Source organism: Megascapheus bottae, chromosome 4, assembly GCF_031878675.1.
Source record: "Megascapheus bottae isolate mThoBot1 chromosome 4, mThoBot2.hap1, whole genome shotgun sequence".
Lineage (NCBI taxonomy): Eukaryota > Metazoa > Chordata > Mammalia > Rodentia > Geomyidae > Megascapheus > Megascapheus bottae.
In genome coordinates, this window is record NC_143512.1 from 40,979,258 (window position 1) to 40,993,458 (window position 14,201).

General features: G+C 44.0%; 1 protein-coding gene across 3 annotated transcripts in view; it reads right to left on the reverse strand.

The window, feature by feature from the left end:
* Nucleotides 1-1,184: 1,184 nt before the first annotated feature.
* Nucleotides 1,185-14,201, reverse strand: part of Pde8b (phosphodiesterase 8B) — a 189,356-nt gene continuing 176,339 nt past the window's right edge. For 2 of the 3 annotated variants that reach the window (XM_090331732.1, XM_090331731.1), the window contains exons 18-22: nt 10,267-10,484; nt 8,898-9,018; nt 6,801-6,968; nt 4,106-4,235; nt 1,185-3,127 (exon numbers count right to left, since the gene is read on the reverse strand). In XM_090331732.1, the coding sequence (XP_090187858.1) occupies nt 3,018-3,127; nt 4,106-4,235; nt 6,801-6,968; nt 8,898-9,018; nt 10,267-10,484 (747 nt within the window). In that variant the 3' untranslated portion in view covers nt 1,185-3,017. The remainder of the gene's footprint in view (nt 3,128-4,105; nt 4,236-6,800; nt 6,969-8,897; nt 9,019-10,266; nt 10,485-14,201) is intronic. The other variant, XM_090331733.1, reaches the window with a different exon arrangement.

Here is a 14,201-nt window from a genome sequence, read left to right on the forward strand (position 1 = left end):
GCTAGGTTATTTTGTACTGCCTAAAGCTTTTAATTCCCTCTGCAAACGGACTTTCCCCTTTTTCCTTTCCTTGATTTTATGTTAGGTCATGTGTTATTAAAGGTATCTTCTTAAGTTGTGCAAGTCATAAGTAATTCATGGGTTGGTTTTTAACAGTTTGATTTACTAACCTGTTTTGGATTGTATTTTGTGATTGTAATCTAGTCAAAGGGAGTGGTAGAAATCACACTTGTTTGGGAAGCAAATAGTATCTTAGTAAATCTTCTCTGCCACTATATTGTAGTTAGTTAGGTTTCCACCAATGGATTCTAGTAGTGGATTTAATGGCATATTTTTCATGAGTAGCTAAGCTAAGGTTAGAGACATGGAGTATGTTAGGAGATTCTAATAGTAATCAAAACCCAGTTGCTGCTCAGTATTTACTTGGAGACTAAAGCTCAGCTAAAAGCTGAGTTTTCAATTTTAAAGAAGAAAATGTTGATTGAGGGATGTATGTGTGTGTATCTTATGCATTTTACCTATTTTCTTAGGGTAACTTTCAGCACTTAAGATCTTGGCAATTCCAGAACCACGGCTATGTAATATATCTTTCATAGGAAAGGGGAAAAATACTTCCATTTAAATCTTTGGTTACATTCACAAAACATAATTGAAAGTTCACCCTTTTCATTTTTCATGTTGATGGAGTGCTGACTGAGTCCTTCTTTGCCTGGAAAGATACAGTCTTAACTGAAAACAATGATGAAAATGAGAAACTATAGATCATTCAAGTAGCAGTGTTTTACACCCAACTTTCTTTTTTTCGGCCTGTAGCAATAATCATCACTTCTAATTAGATGACTTGGCATTTTCCTAATATGGCGCTCCTCAACACAGGTGTTGTAAATAATTTTGTTTAAATGGCAATTATAATAGCTTGTATCATGTAGTCATATACTAGCTGAGTGTCTAGATTTCTAGTTGGTTATATGGAAGAATATGCTAGTTAGCAACTCAGAAAGTTGCTGTGCAGATTACAATTGGTAGATAGTAGAGCTGTAGAGCTGTGTTAGTATTTTCAGACCCCACTGTCTTAAATCACTGAGCATCTACACATTTAAGCTTGGATGTTAACAGAGATTTACTTGACATAAACTAAGTTGTAATATTTTTATATAAAAAACATCAGAAACCTGATAAATGTTACTTACCCAATAGAATTAAAAAGCAAGATAGTCAGAAAAATATTGTCCTTGCCTTCAGCAAGTTTCTGAAACTCCTTATCAAGATTGGATATCCTCATTTTAATGTGTTCTAAAAATAAAGTGATTCACGAAATAAAGGACACTAAATCCAGAATTTGAGATTATGAAAAGTTTAGGCCAAAGAGGTAAAATAAAAACAGCTGTTGGGAATGAAAAATGGCTGTAGGATTTAGTTACAAGTACTTCACAAAAACATTAAATCACATAAGAGCATCACAATATGAACTGGCTGATGTCCTGACCAAACAAGTTCTCTTATTATCTAACAAAATAATTTAGATACATTTCTTTGCATGGAATTGTCATGGATGTTTCCATTTTTATACAAAATATAGAAAAAAAACATTGGCACATTATGTAGTGATAAGTCAACTTTTTTTTCTTCCCATGTCCCACTTCTGAGTTTTGTAAAATACATTTTTCTTTCAGAAAAAACAACTACTGATTCAATTTCATCTCTATATATACCTCTTAAAGTTGCAACATAGAGTACAGAAGAAGTAAAACTAAGATACTTTGTTTACTGAATTTCTAATATCCATCACACAGAGAAGGGCTGGCTTATGAAAGGAAAACATTAAGTTTGACTTTATGTAGATCACAGGAAGTTGTGAAAAGAGCTGTATAAAAATATGCACTTGTGCTTTAGAAGCTTTTAGCATACAATTAATAGCTTAAAATATTATTTGCTGCCTCTCCTTATGCTTATTTTCTAATATATTTACACATCCTGCAATAACTTTACATCATTAAAGCAAATGACATGATCTCAAATATAGATAAGTTAAAAATATCTGAACCTTGAAACATCCCCATCCCATCCCAAATATAGACATAGAGGTGCTGCATGGCACAACAAACTCCATGGGCTTAGACTCAGAAAATTTAGGTTGTTTTAATAAAAATCTTAAACAGCAAATGTATATAAATTTTTTCCTTAAAAAAAGCTTTTCCAAGGGCATTCAGATTAAATGGCTTTTATGTAATCCTTAGGATAGTGCCTTGTGGTGCCTCTGTGAGCCCAAGTAAGGGAAGCTCGTGGATTTCCTCAAGCAAGAAGCCACTCCTCCTGCATCCCAGATGGCTTTCTCCAGAGTGAACTCTTTCTAGAGGAGGGAGGGCTTCGGGCTGCTGTTGCCCTTCTAGAGGGAGTGAGCACTCACCAGGCCAAGGTGCATTCTAGCTTCACTATCACACCACCAACCAAGAGAACCACCTAGCCATGGAAGCTCTGATGCTAATCACTTCATCAATAATTTGGTCCTAGTTGTTCTCATTTCAGGTAGGTTTTTTTCCTCTTAGATATATCTGTTCAGATGTGCTTCCTGGCAGTCCTTCAGACTTATGCTGTTAAGCAAAGTGGTCAAGTAGACAGTGTTGGTGATTTAATGGTTAAAAAGCTGCACACTGGCTAAGCTACTTGATCCCTATCCCAGGGGCCAGGCTCTCAGGGACCAGGTCTTGGATGTTCGTGTCCTGCTACATTACAGTGCATCAGCTGGGTGGTTTGATGAGGGCACACGGGACGACAGCCAGCAAGGAGGCTGGCTAGTATTCCTTCTGGCACTAAGTGATCATTCAAAAGAACATACATTTTTCTTCATGGAACATAACTTTTAAAAAATAAAATTTGGAGACTTACATGACTTAAGGTCAAAGATTAAACATTAGCTCCTTAACCTGCACCTATCATTTTTGTATGGAGCAGAGCCTCTTGTTTACACTACTGAGTCACAGTGTCCTTCGAAGAGGTCAGTCTCCTCCCGCTCAGCTTTAGGGATCAGATGGAAGCCTCAGACTTTTGCACTTGAGATCATCTAATGTCTTCCAGTGTTTGTAGTTATCAGCCAAGTGCTGCATCAGGGCTGGCAGATGTGCAAAGGCTGTAAGGACATAAAAAAATCAAGAAAAATCCATTAAATCATACTGGATCCCAAGGACACTTCTTAGGTTTGGGAATAAAATTGAAGAAAAAGACACCCAGGACTAGGTCTCATGCTGCAAATGGAAAACAAGCACAAACAGGGACCTCGTAGTGTCTGAACTACAAATAAGGCCCTCGATTAGTTGAAAAGTTGTTACGTCAGTGACATTATCCAAAGAAGCTGTGTTGGGATAGATGCACTGCCCGTAATGACAGATGTAAACCAATGTGCACTTTGCAAATGTGGCCTTTGAAGAAGCGAAGACATGTTTATCCCGTTACTACACATGGAGTCTGTCGGGGTTTTTAGTCCTTGGTCCCTCCCAAACTGCAAGAGGGATAGAGAGAACACACCCTGTCCAGGATGAGCCGAGAAAGGAAAGGGCCGACTGACGGACCCTACCCAGCCCTCCCTCTCTGGAGGACAATAAGCCACATTAGGGAGACCCATCAAGGCAGGAACTCGTTCATTGAGGAAGCACTTTCAACTAATAGGATGCAGGAGCCAATCAGCACAAAGGTGGGCAGGACGGGGGGAAGGGGGGAGATAGGTAAAGAAGGGGAATCAGGTGCTGTTGGAGAGGGCTGAAGGGTTGGGGCCTATCCCAGAGGTAGCCTTACTTTACATCACAAACACAGCCATGCCTTCTAACCTGGCCATAGGCAGGTTAGGTCCCAAAACCAGTAAATGAGCACTGGGCCACAAGTTAGGCCTCCTTTTACAGCATAGGTTTCCATTTCCCTGATGTGACGTGCCCCACAGAGTCTTTGTATTCAGGTTCTAGGCTGGGGACCAGGGATGCACAAAGTACTGTACACATATACCCCTACCGGGCCACAACAAGCTAACATTTTTTTTAAAAGATACTTCATTTTCTTTACACCCAGTGTGTGTTACTAAGTATCTTTGTGGGTGATGAAGCAGTAACCGACTTACCATCCCAAGCATCAAACATGTCTGTTATGAAGTAGTCGATGAAGGAGATCTGGGACTTGGGGATGCTGCAGGTATTGCGATCGAACACTGGCATGACCACAGGTAGCCCTTGTCGCTTTTCTTCGTCAGTCTGTAAGAAAAGAGCACACACTGGGCTGTGGGACACACAAGAAGCTTTCACAGTCACAACTCTTGTAGATGTGGGTCATTTTCCGGTTTTGTATATAAAGAAAGATGCAGGAGGGCCCAGACCTTAGTAACACAACATTGGACGGGCTCTAATGACTATCTGCTGGTCTTCAGATTCTCATCTTTTTGGTTGCTGAGGATGGAACCCAAGGTCTAACCAACACAAGGCAAGCAGTACCTCTCCTGCTAAGCAATAGCTCCAGCCTGTTTTTCTTTCTATGCTATTCCACAGTTCTTCCTGATACAGCTGAGCTGCATTTCTGTGATTCTGCTTTTATTACTGAATGTTCAAAATTAATTTCACAGTGTGATCCAGAAGTTCAGGTTCTGCTGTCAACGCACCGTGGATACAGAAGCAATGCTGGCCGTGGCGGGCACCACAGCATGGATCGAGTACTGGCACCAAGTGATACGAAGAGCGACAGTCACTCTTTTAGTTAAAGCTAGCAGTTGTTATGGAGTTCCATTAAGAATGACCTATCTGGGCTGGGAGTTTAGCCTAGTGGTTGAGTACTTGCCTAGCATGCACGAAGACCCAGGTTCGATTCCTCAGTACCACATACATAGAAAAAAAAAAACCAGAAATGGTGCTGTGGCTCAAGTGGTAGAGCCCTAGCCTTGAGAAAGTCCAAGGACAGTGCTCAGGCCCTGAGTTCAAAGCCCAGGACTGGCCAAACAAAAAAAAAAGATAAAGAATGACCTATCTGAAGCAATAAAAATGATCAACTGGTGTGTTCACGTGCTGGCACTGGGGCTTGAACACAGGGCCTTACACACTCTTTCTGCTTTTTCACTCATGGCTGGCCCTGTACCATCTGAGCCATACCTACAGTGGCTCAAGAGATCACCTTTGATTAAATCCTCACTGTAGAGTACATGTCTTGACAATCTGTGTGACAAAATGAGGAATAAGAAAGCCATTGTGCTGTCTGTTGCCTCCAGGATTAGCAGTTAATCAACTGCGTTGTAAGGTGAACTCGCTTTTTTACTTGAATGAATGACACACAATAGTTCAGATTTGAGTATTTAGCCTTGCAGCTCTCTCAAGGTGTGTGGCAGTGTGCTAAGCACGTGAATGTGTAGGTTCATGTGTACAAGGCTGTAATGTACTAAAGCTGAGTAGTAAGAGACCCATTTCCTGGCAGTGTGTCAAGCCGATAAGAGGCTTCATTTGTAACTTTTCCTTTAGGGGAAAGGATGCCTAACTTCTAAGCTTCTGTCAGAGAACTTAAGGCTGGCTCTCCCCCGCTCTCCACCACACCCCGGGAGTGCTAGAGGCAGGACTTCAAGTCCTCTCCATGTGGGGCCTGGCAGGCCTAATAATGGCTCTTAGCAAATTTTGGTTTGGCTTGCTCAGCTGATCAAGTAGCCTTAAAACATCTACTGGTGTTTAAGGAGTAATTTGGTTTTCTTTCCTCCCTGTCAAACCCAGAACTGCCTGTCCTATTTCTTCCTATTTTCAGGGATTCCTCCCTAGCTGTGAAAGTCTCGTAACTCACTGAGTTCTCTGCTGGCTGTTCTCAGTCCTGTGGCCTCCACCAGCTATTACTCCTGTCTCAGTAGATATTCCAGTCCATGTGAATCACTTCGAGCTATTTGCTGTCTTCTGTTTTGCACACACACTAGTTTTTAGATCCTTTTTTTTCTGGAAGTAGGGCTATATTTCAGGTGGCATCTGACAGGCTCCCATTTGCTGGATTTTCACCTTGCATACCTCTTTTCATTGGCACTGTTAAAATGAATTGCATATGGCTACAAATTCTAGTCTCTGTCCCTAGAAATTTTGCTTCGAAACTCCTTGTTTTCTCAGAGCCTCTTTTTCTTTTTCTATATTGGTTAAACTTTCCAGTAAACCTTCTTCTTAACTAGAAAAACAAATCTGCAGCTGGGTGCGGTGCCTCACGCCTGTAATCCTAGCTACTCAGGAGGCTGAGATCTGAGGATCATGGTTCAAAGCACATGAGACTCTTATCTCTAATCTGTGGCTCAGGGATAGGGTGGTAGCCTTGAGCTGGAGAGCTGAGGGACAGCACCCAGGTCCAGAATTCAAGCCCCATGACTGACAAAAAAAGAAAAGAAAAATAAATCTGTTAGTTCCTGTGGAATTTAACATACACACTTCTTTATACATTCCTTTAAAAATAACAACATGGACCTATCTGTACATACCTTCCATCCCCCACTGGATTGTGAGGGACTTCTGAGCAGGATGTGGCTTATTCATGTCTCTATTCCCATAATGCACCAAGGAAGCACTCACTTTAGACCTAGGCATTTCCCAGTTTCTGTGGAAGTTCAGCATTCAACAATTTACTTCCAAAGGCTCAGGCTTGCCCTAGACCTTGGCCAGTGGCCAGCATATTAGCTGGGCCCTTGAGGGAAGGAGGAGTTCACTCCAGGCAGGGTGAGCTGCTTCCTGGGTGGTGAGACACTACCTACCCATCTGGACCACAGACAGAGTTCTATGACCTAGAAGGAAAGTGAGACCGCTCTAGAGGCAACGCACCTGCGCAAAATACTCCTCAGAGATCCTCCCGGCCCATTCAATGCACAGGTCCAAGGGTCGGCATGGGTTAGCCACATCTGCACACTTAATCATCATGCGTTTGATGAGGATTTGGTTTTCAGGGAAGTTCTTCCCAGTAGGATTGCATTCACAGTCACTGCCCTCAATCTGGAAAACAGATGATCAGCTCAGGACTCATGCTGCAAGATGCTGGAGAAGCCCACAGGGGATTCCTCACTGGGCACACATAGGTGTGGCCAGGACGTAGGAACAAGGAACTGTCTTTCCATAGGTGTATATAATATATTGATACTTTTTTTTTTTCCAGTCTTGGGCTTGGGCTTAGGGCCTGAGCACTGTCTTTGGATTTTCGCAAGGCTAGAGCTCTACCACTTGAGCCTCAGCACCACTTCTGGCTTTTTTCTATGTATGTGGTACCGAGGAATCGAACCTGGGTCTTCATTCATGCTAGGCAAATACTCTACCACTAGGCCAAACTCCCGGCATGATACTTTTTTTTTTCCCCCAATCCTGGGGCTTGAACTCAGGGCCTGAGCACTGTTCCTGGACTTTTTCAAGACTTGAGCTCTACCAATTGAGCCACAGCACCACTTCCAACTTTTCTATGTATGTGGTAATGAGGAATGGAACCTGGGTTTTTGTGCATGCTAGGCAAGCCCTCTACCACTAGGCCAAACTCCCAGCCCCTGTTGATACATTTTTTAACCCTCCATACAATATAGTGTTTGAAAGTAAAGGTCCCTGTCGCCACCCATTCACCCATTTCAGCCTTTTTCCTCAGACGGAACAGCTGCAGGCAGTGTTTGCAGTTTGGCAGGTCACCTCTAGAAGGGCGTTTCTTTGCTTTGGGTGAAAGCAGAACCTCTAGATACATACACAGATGCCTTAAAAGTGAGGCTACTGCATACACACAAGGCCTTTCTTCAATAGATGTTTGTGCTCCCACTTACCAGCTTTTTCTCTTCTGTGATTTTCTGGCCCACTTCTACCTGCTATTTTTTTTTTTTTTAATTATGTGTCTCTTGGCTTAACTGTGTGGGAATGTGAGCCAGATAAGTTTGGGACAAGACAAGAGAATGGGTGTTCTGTGACATTTGGAATGAGTTTTCTGCCGGCATTCCTACACTGCGCGCACAGTTCTGTGGTCCTGAGGCCTATGGGCAGCCTTGTAAGTAGGCCATCTGCGTACAATCACAACTACCTACACCAAGCCTAGAAAACAATTCCCCGTTCTCAAAGGCACCATTGATTACATTTGTCTGAAAACAATTAGCTCTCTAAAGCTTTCTAAAGCTGAAAGATGACTGGACATTTGAGGAGCTTGGGGGAGTGGTTCTATTAAGTCATTGATAGGCAAAATATACTGTGAAGGTTGTCTTGATTGTTGAACATTGAAAGATAAAGCCAGATACAAATACTGTGCCATACATGACTTGGACAGAACACTTCAAGTCTACATTGTTTCATTCTGTGCAGGTTTCCCACCCTCCAAATCCCAGATAGCCGCTACCTCTAGCCCCTTGTGGGAGAGCAGAGCCTTGAGTTGTGTGACAGTCTGTGGATGGGGGTGGGATGGGACTCGGCATAGATGAAGTGGACACTGTCCCTTTACCTATGTCGGTCTTTAACCATAGAGATATAAACTTTAGAACTGGCACTGTGGCCAAAAGTGGCAGAGCAATAGCACCCAGGCTCTAGGTTTAAGCCCCAGGACCACCACCACCACCAACAGCAATAACAAAACAAAAAAAACCAAAAATGTTTCCAAGTGATAGGAACTTAAGAATTGAGAAGTCTTTTGATTCCCTAAAATGCTACCACTTGCGTTCTTTCCATTGGATTTCCTGATCCAACCTGCTGTCACTCTGTCATTCCTTATCTCAGGGTCTTCTCTTCAAGAAGCTCAAAATTCCTGTGGCTCCTGACAATCTAATCTCCTAAGAAAAACAAGTCACCAGGATTTGCAGCCCTTTGCCAGCTTCAAACAACCACCTTGCACTCAAGAGGGGGGATTTGCTTCCAGTGTAGCTGCTCCTGGGAATACACGTGATGTATTTTATTATACAGGGTGCTTACCTCAGCTGCCATTGGCTTGTTGATGCTGTTCACAAATTTGTTCACATGTTCAAAGTGTTTTGTCATCTCCGTTGCCAAAACCATGTCAATAATAGCCTGGCGCAGTGTTCGATAATGGTTCCTAAAATAACCAGAACACAAAGGACTTTGTTCACATCATGTCCAGAATTAGAACTGTTTTACTGCCATTTCATCATGCTTTACTCAACCCGGAATGAACTGGGACAGAGTTAAATGAGTACAAAGTCCACCTGCTCATTCTCTCAATAAGGCAGTATTGCAGATGCTATTCCATCTTCCCAGTGACATCTGACACTGAATTAGGAGTGATAAAGTATTTGTCACATGGTGAAACTCATTTTACAGTGTCATTCCCTTGCCTCGACCCTCAGGGACACCAAGATGGAGAAGGAAGGAAATGACCAGCTGGGCTGGCAGCCTGGTGAGCTGTCTACTGCATTCTGTACAGACATATTTCTACTGCGAGAGCACAGTCTCATGCAGCAGCAGAGGAAGCTTTTCCTGTTGGTTTTTCTTTAGCTTGCAATCGTTAGACCTTGAGGTGGATGGGGCAACCACCCCCGATTACTGGCCAATTCCTGCCATTTTCTAATTCTAATTCTAATTCTAATGCCAGAATGAGGCATTGAGTAAAATTGGCTACTGGAAAGAATTCTTTCTGCACAGGCTTAAAAACCAATCCTTGATACTGATGAAACTTAAGCTGAATCTGCTGTGTCAGGTCTCCATGTTTTTCTAGATGTCTAGATACCAAAATCATAGATTCAAACAAGCAATCTGTCCTAAGATCCATTTGAGTTCCCAGGTCCCTTCCAGAGCTCTGCCTAGCAGCTGGCTGGTGCTGTTAATAGAATCTGACCACAGTTGCTGGCAGGCAGGAGACACTCCACATCTGGTTATACCTGGCCAGCTCTCAGCGAGGGCAAAACCTGCCTCACCTTTGGCTGCATCACCTTTGCTGGGACCGCCTTGAGAGGGAATGTTCTAAGTAGCCAAAAACTGAGCTGTGAAATCAGGAGTGGATGTTTTCTTTGAGCCACCCAAAAGACAGGTTGGTCCCCAAGGAGCGTAAAAATATCTGCTGGGCTTATTAGTCATAGAGTCAATATTTATGCCGTGTTTTGCAGTGTTTAAAACATTTTCATGAACTTATCAAAAACTGCATGAAATTTAAAACCATGAAGGCAGTCTGAGCAATAAAATGAAGTTTGCAAGGACAAGATCATTATTTTATCATCCAATGCAACAATACAACTACCCCGACACTTTGATTCCCCCCACCCCAGAATCCAGAGAAGCCAGGGAAAATGGAATTTCCCCTTGAGCACAGGAGCCATGCCCAACAAACCTGTCAATATTCTTGAAAATGTTGCACTTGGTGTCCTTGACTGTGAGCTGGAAGGCCAGGGCTGTGTGGTGACTCTCCAGGACGGCAGTGTCGTTGTAGAGCACGGCAAGCTCACTGCCAGCGTTGCACAGGAAGGAGTTGGTCCTTCCTGGGTGGTCTACATCATGGACTGTGGCAGCAATCAGGGCTGCCACCTCATCCAGCTGATCCAGGCTTCCCTGAGATGAAGGAGGCAAGGTTGAGTGGGGGTCCACCCTGACTATCCCGAGGACCAGTGTGTGGCGGGGAGGAAAAAGGAAGCTGCTACTTTCAGAGGTAAGAGGTGGCCTTGGACACACAGTTATCTACCACTCTTCTGGGCTGAGTATTTTCTGAGGAGGAATGGAACTCCAGCGGACGCCTGGACTCTCCCCAGAGTTCACTCACCCGCTTCATTCATGCAGTGGTAGGCTGATGAGAGACCAGCAGGAAAACAGAATAATTTCACCTGGAAGCACAAGGATACAGGCCTGGGCTAGCAGGCTAAAGAGGCAGAAAGGGAAACTGTAAAGCTCTCTTTATGCAAATAAAGAACACAAAGGGGAACATCTACAGATACATGTTTTCTTAGCCTGCAGCTTCAGGAGAAAGCAGGCTTGTTACATAGTGTACTATGGATTTGTTCATTCAGTGTTTAGTAGATGTCATGGGTACCAGTTATTCACAGGGATGGAGCTACAGGAGTGACTCATGCTGACAGATTCTGTACTGAAAGAGCTTATATTCTAGAGGGCGAAACATTTTAAAATATACAAATAAAATGATTTGTGGTGAGCTTGCTGAGCAGTAATGTACATGTTCTTTGAGAGTATAAGCCCTGGACTGGTTCAGTTTTGGCTGTGTTAGCCAATGCAGTTAATTCACAGTCACCTGTAGCTACCGGACTCTTAAGAATATCATCCATACAATGGAGGAGCTAAATGTTTAATTTGTGTGTGTCAGTTTTGGGGCTTGAACTCTGGGCCTGGCACTGTCCTTGAGCATGTTTTTGTTTTGTTTTGTTTTGTTTTTTTTCTTTTCCCTCAAGGCGTGCACTCTACCCTTGACCCACAGCTCCCTTCCAACTTTTTTGTGGCCAACTGGAGATAAGAATCTCCCAGATTTTCCTGCCCAGGCTTCAAACTGCAATCCTCAGCCTTCTGAGTAGCTAGGATTACAGGCATGAGCCACCAGCACCCAGCTAATTTTATTTCATTTTAATGTTTATGTGTGGCTAATGCCTGCCAAAGTGGAAAACTGAGGCCTAGAGTGTAGACAGGGATAATTTAAGGAAGTGGTTTTTATGCTGAAATCTAAAGGATAAGTAGGAACCAGAGACAAGAGAGAAAAGCCCTAAGGAAAGATAAGCAGAAGAGCTTTAGCTAGGAGTCCTACATAATATTGGATGGCTTCAGAGTAGTGACCAAGGGGGCAGTGAATGAGGCTGGAGGATGGACCAGAGCTTATGATGTTCCCATACTTATATTTACTCGTAGGCTTGAAGGAAAACCTGGTTTGGGGTGAGAAAAGCTGAATCTGAAGCCCAGACCAGCCTGACACCTTGGCTGACCGCTGGGCTGCAGCTGCTTGTGTTGGGTTAGGGTAAGTAACAGTAGGCTTTGCCTGGAAACTCTACAGCCCCTCAGATGGTGCCTCTTCCATTCTGAGCCCTGTCCTTATGGAACTGCTGAACAAGCCTGGCTTGGCCTTTGTCAACATGACTAAGCTTTAGGAGAAACAGCAAAATATTCTTTTCAGCTCTTGTCAAGATGGAGAACCAAAGGACCAAAGACATGCTTAGCCCTCTTCCCCGCTGTTGGAGAGGCTACTGTAACCACAGGTACGAGCTGCCCCTAAGCCCAGGGCCCAGAGCTATAACCAGCTGGGCCCTTCCTTCCACCAGGCACTGATGACCCAGGGAGCCAGTGCTGTAGGCCTCGAGGTTGTGCTCTGACATAGGTCTAGTCCTGCTGGAAGCCTCAGGCAAATTATTGTTGAAGCACTCAAACTATTCAATGGAAGATTCAAGAGCCTGGGTAGAGAGTACGAATGGAACTAAATGAGACCTGATTCAACCCAACATCTCAGTGACAATGACCCTTTTCCAAAGGTATCAATAATGGGCCAGTTCCTGTAATTCAGTGAGCACTACTCTGACTCTGGCTAGAGGAAGTGGCTGGGAGATGGGAGACCTAGCAAGCCCAGAGAAAGGAGAGAAGAAATGCAAAGCCCTTTGTGCATCTGTGCATATATACGTGTGTGGATATGTATGTATGTATATGTATGTATATGTATGTGTATGCACACATGCGTAGTGGGAGATGGTTTATGGAAGAAACGCCCCCCTCCAAAGGAAAAAAAAAAACCTTCAGTGTGGACTTCTCTGCATGTTTTGTTTTTTAATTGCTTTAAGCTGAAGTTGATTTGGATCATACTCAGGAAGACTGGCAGAAAGGGCTCTGGGGTGGGTCAGCCTTTCAAACACTTTCTTATTCAGAATAGTCACTTAATCCCAAAGAACTAAAAAGCAGTTGTGGCTGTCCTGGCCTTGCTACTTGTGGGTCACATGCATCAGCTAAGAGTGGGGGAAGAGCCCGAGGCCTAAGGAACCTGAAGGGCCTGTGTGCTCTGGCCTGCTGTCTATGCTGGATCGAGGCTGCTTTTGTGTTAGTGGTGTACCGCATGTGTTTACAATGTGGGAAGTCTTGGGTCTTGTCCTACATGCACGCGTGTATGAACACACACAAACCTTATCATCCAGAAGGAATTAGAGGGGAAGATAATGCCAAGAAGAGTTGAGAATACACTCTCTTGGCCCTTTTCATCTGTGGTGGCAGGTCTGAGGGAACCGGCCTCAGGAGAAAGCCGGATGTGCCTGTGAGTGGGCTAATCTGGATGTGGGCTGGTAAACCTCTGAGCCGCTGAACTCAGGAGCTCCAGACAGTCCCAGCTGTACACTTCCGGTATCTCTGACAGGGGTGCAAGCATGCTATATCTAGTCTTACTTAGACACCTTTTTTTTTTTTTTTCTGCCAGTCCTGGGCCTTGAACTCAGGGCCCTTGACCTTTCTCAAGGCTAGAGCTCTACCACTTGAGCCACAGCACCATTTCTGGCTTTTTTTCCCTATATTGTGGTACCGGGGAATCGAACCTGGGTCTTGGTGCATGCTAGGCAAACACTCTATCACTAGGCTAACCTCCCGGCCCACTTAGATACCTTTGGAGGACTGTACTTTCAGAAATTCAATCAGATCCTGAACGCACAGCAAAACTCTCAAGTTTAAGGGACCCTTATTTCAGAGAAGGGATAGGCAGAGAGAAGATGGCATGACAAATAGTTCCCAGTTTACTGCACATTTCACGTGGGTTTTCCTAGGGAGCTTCTGATTAAGGGAGGGGGCAGGGCAGGCAGCCTCTGGTCCAGGTGCTAATAACAGGGTGCTGTTCTCTGCGGGTGGCGAGACCTCATCTGGGAAAGGGCAGCCAGTGAAGAGGAAGTGCAGAGCCGAGGCAGGAATGCTCAGAGGAGACTAGGCGTCTAGGAGAGGTGCTTTACACATAGGCTGAAGCTGATATTTTTTCATTAGAAAACAAAAAGTAAGACCCCAAAAGCCCTTCAAAAGCATCGTGCCTACACCTAATGCTTTGCTTTCTTGCCGAAATAACCAGATGACTCTGGCAGTACTAGGAAGGGATTCCTCCAGCTCATGTTTGCATCATTTCCACTCCTTTGAGCTGTCCTGTTTCACCTTCAGATCCTGAGATCGTATTCCTCATCAGATCTCTGCCAAGAAAATGAACCCCTCTCTTCACAGGCTAATAGTAATTTCAGTTTCCAAATGGTCCCAAGAGTATCTACAGTTTATCTCTGGGGTGCTAGGAATCAAGCCCAGGGCCTTGCATGAACTTAGGCAAGC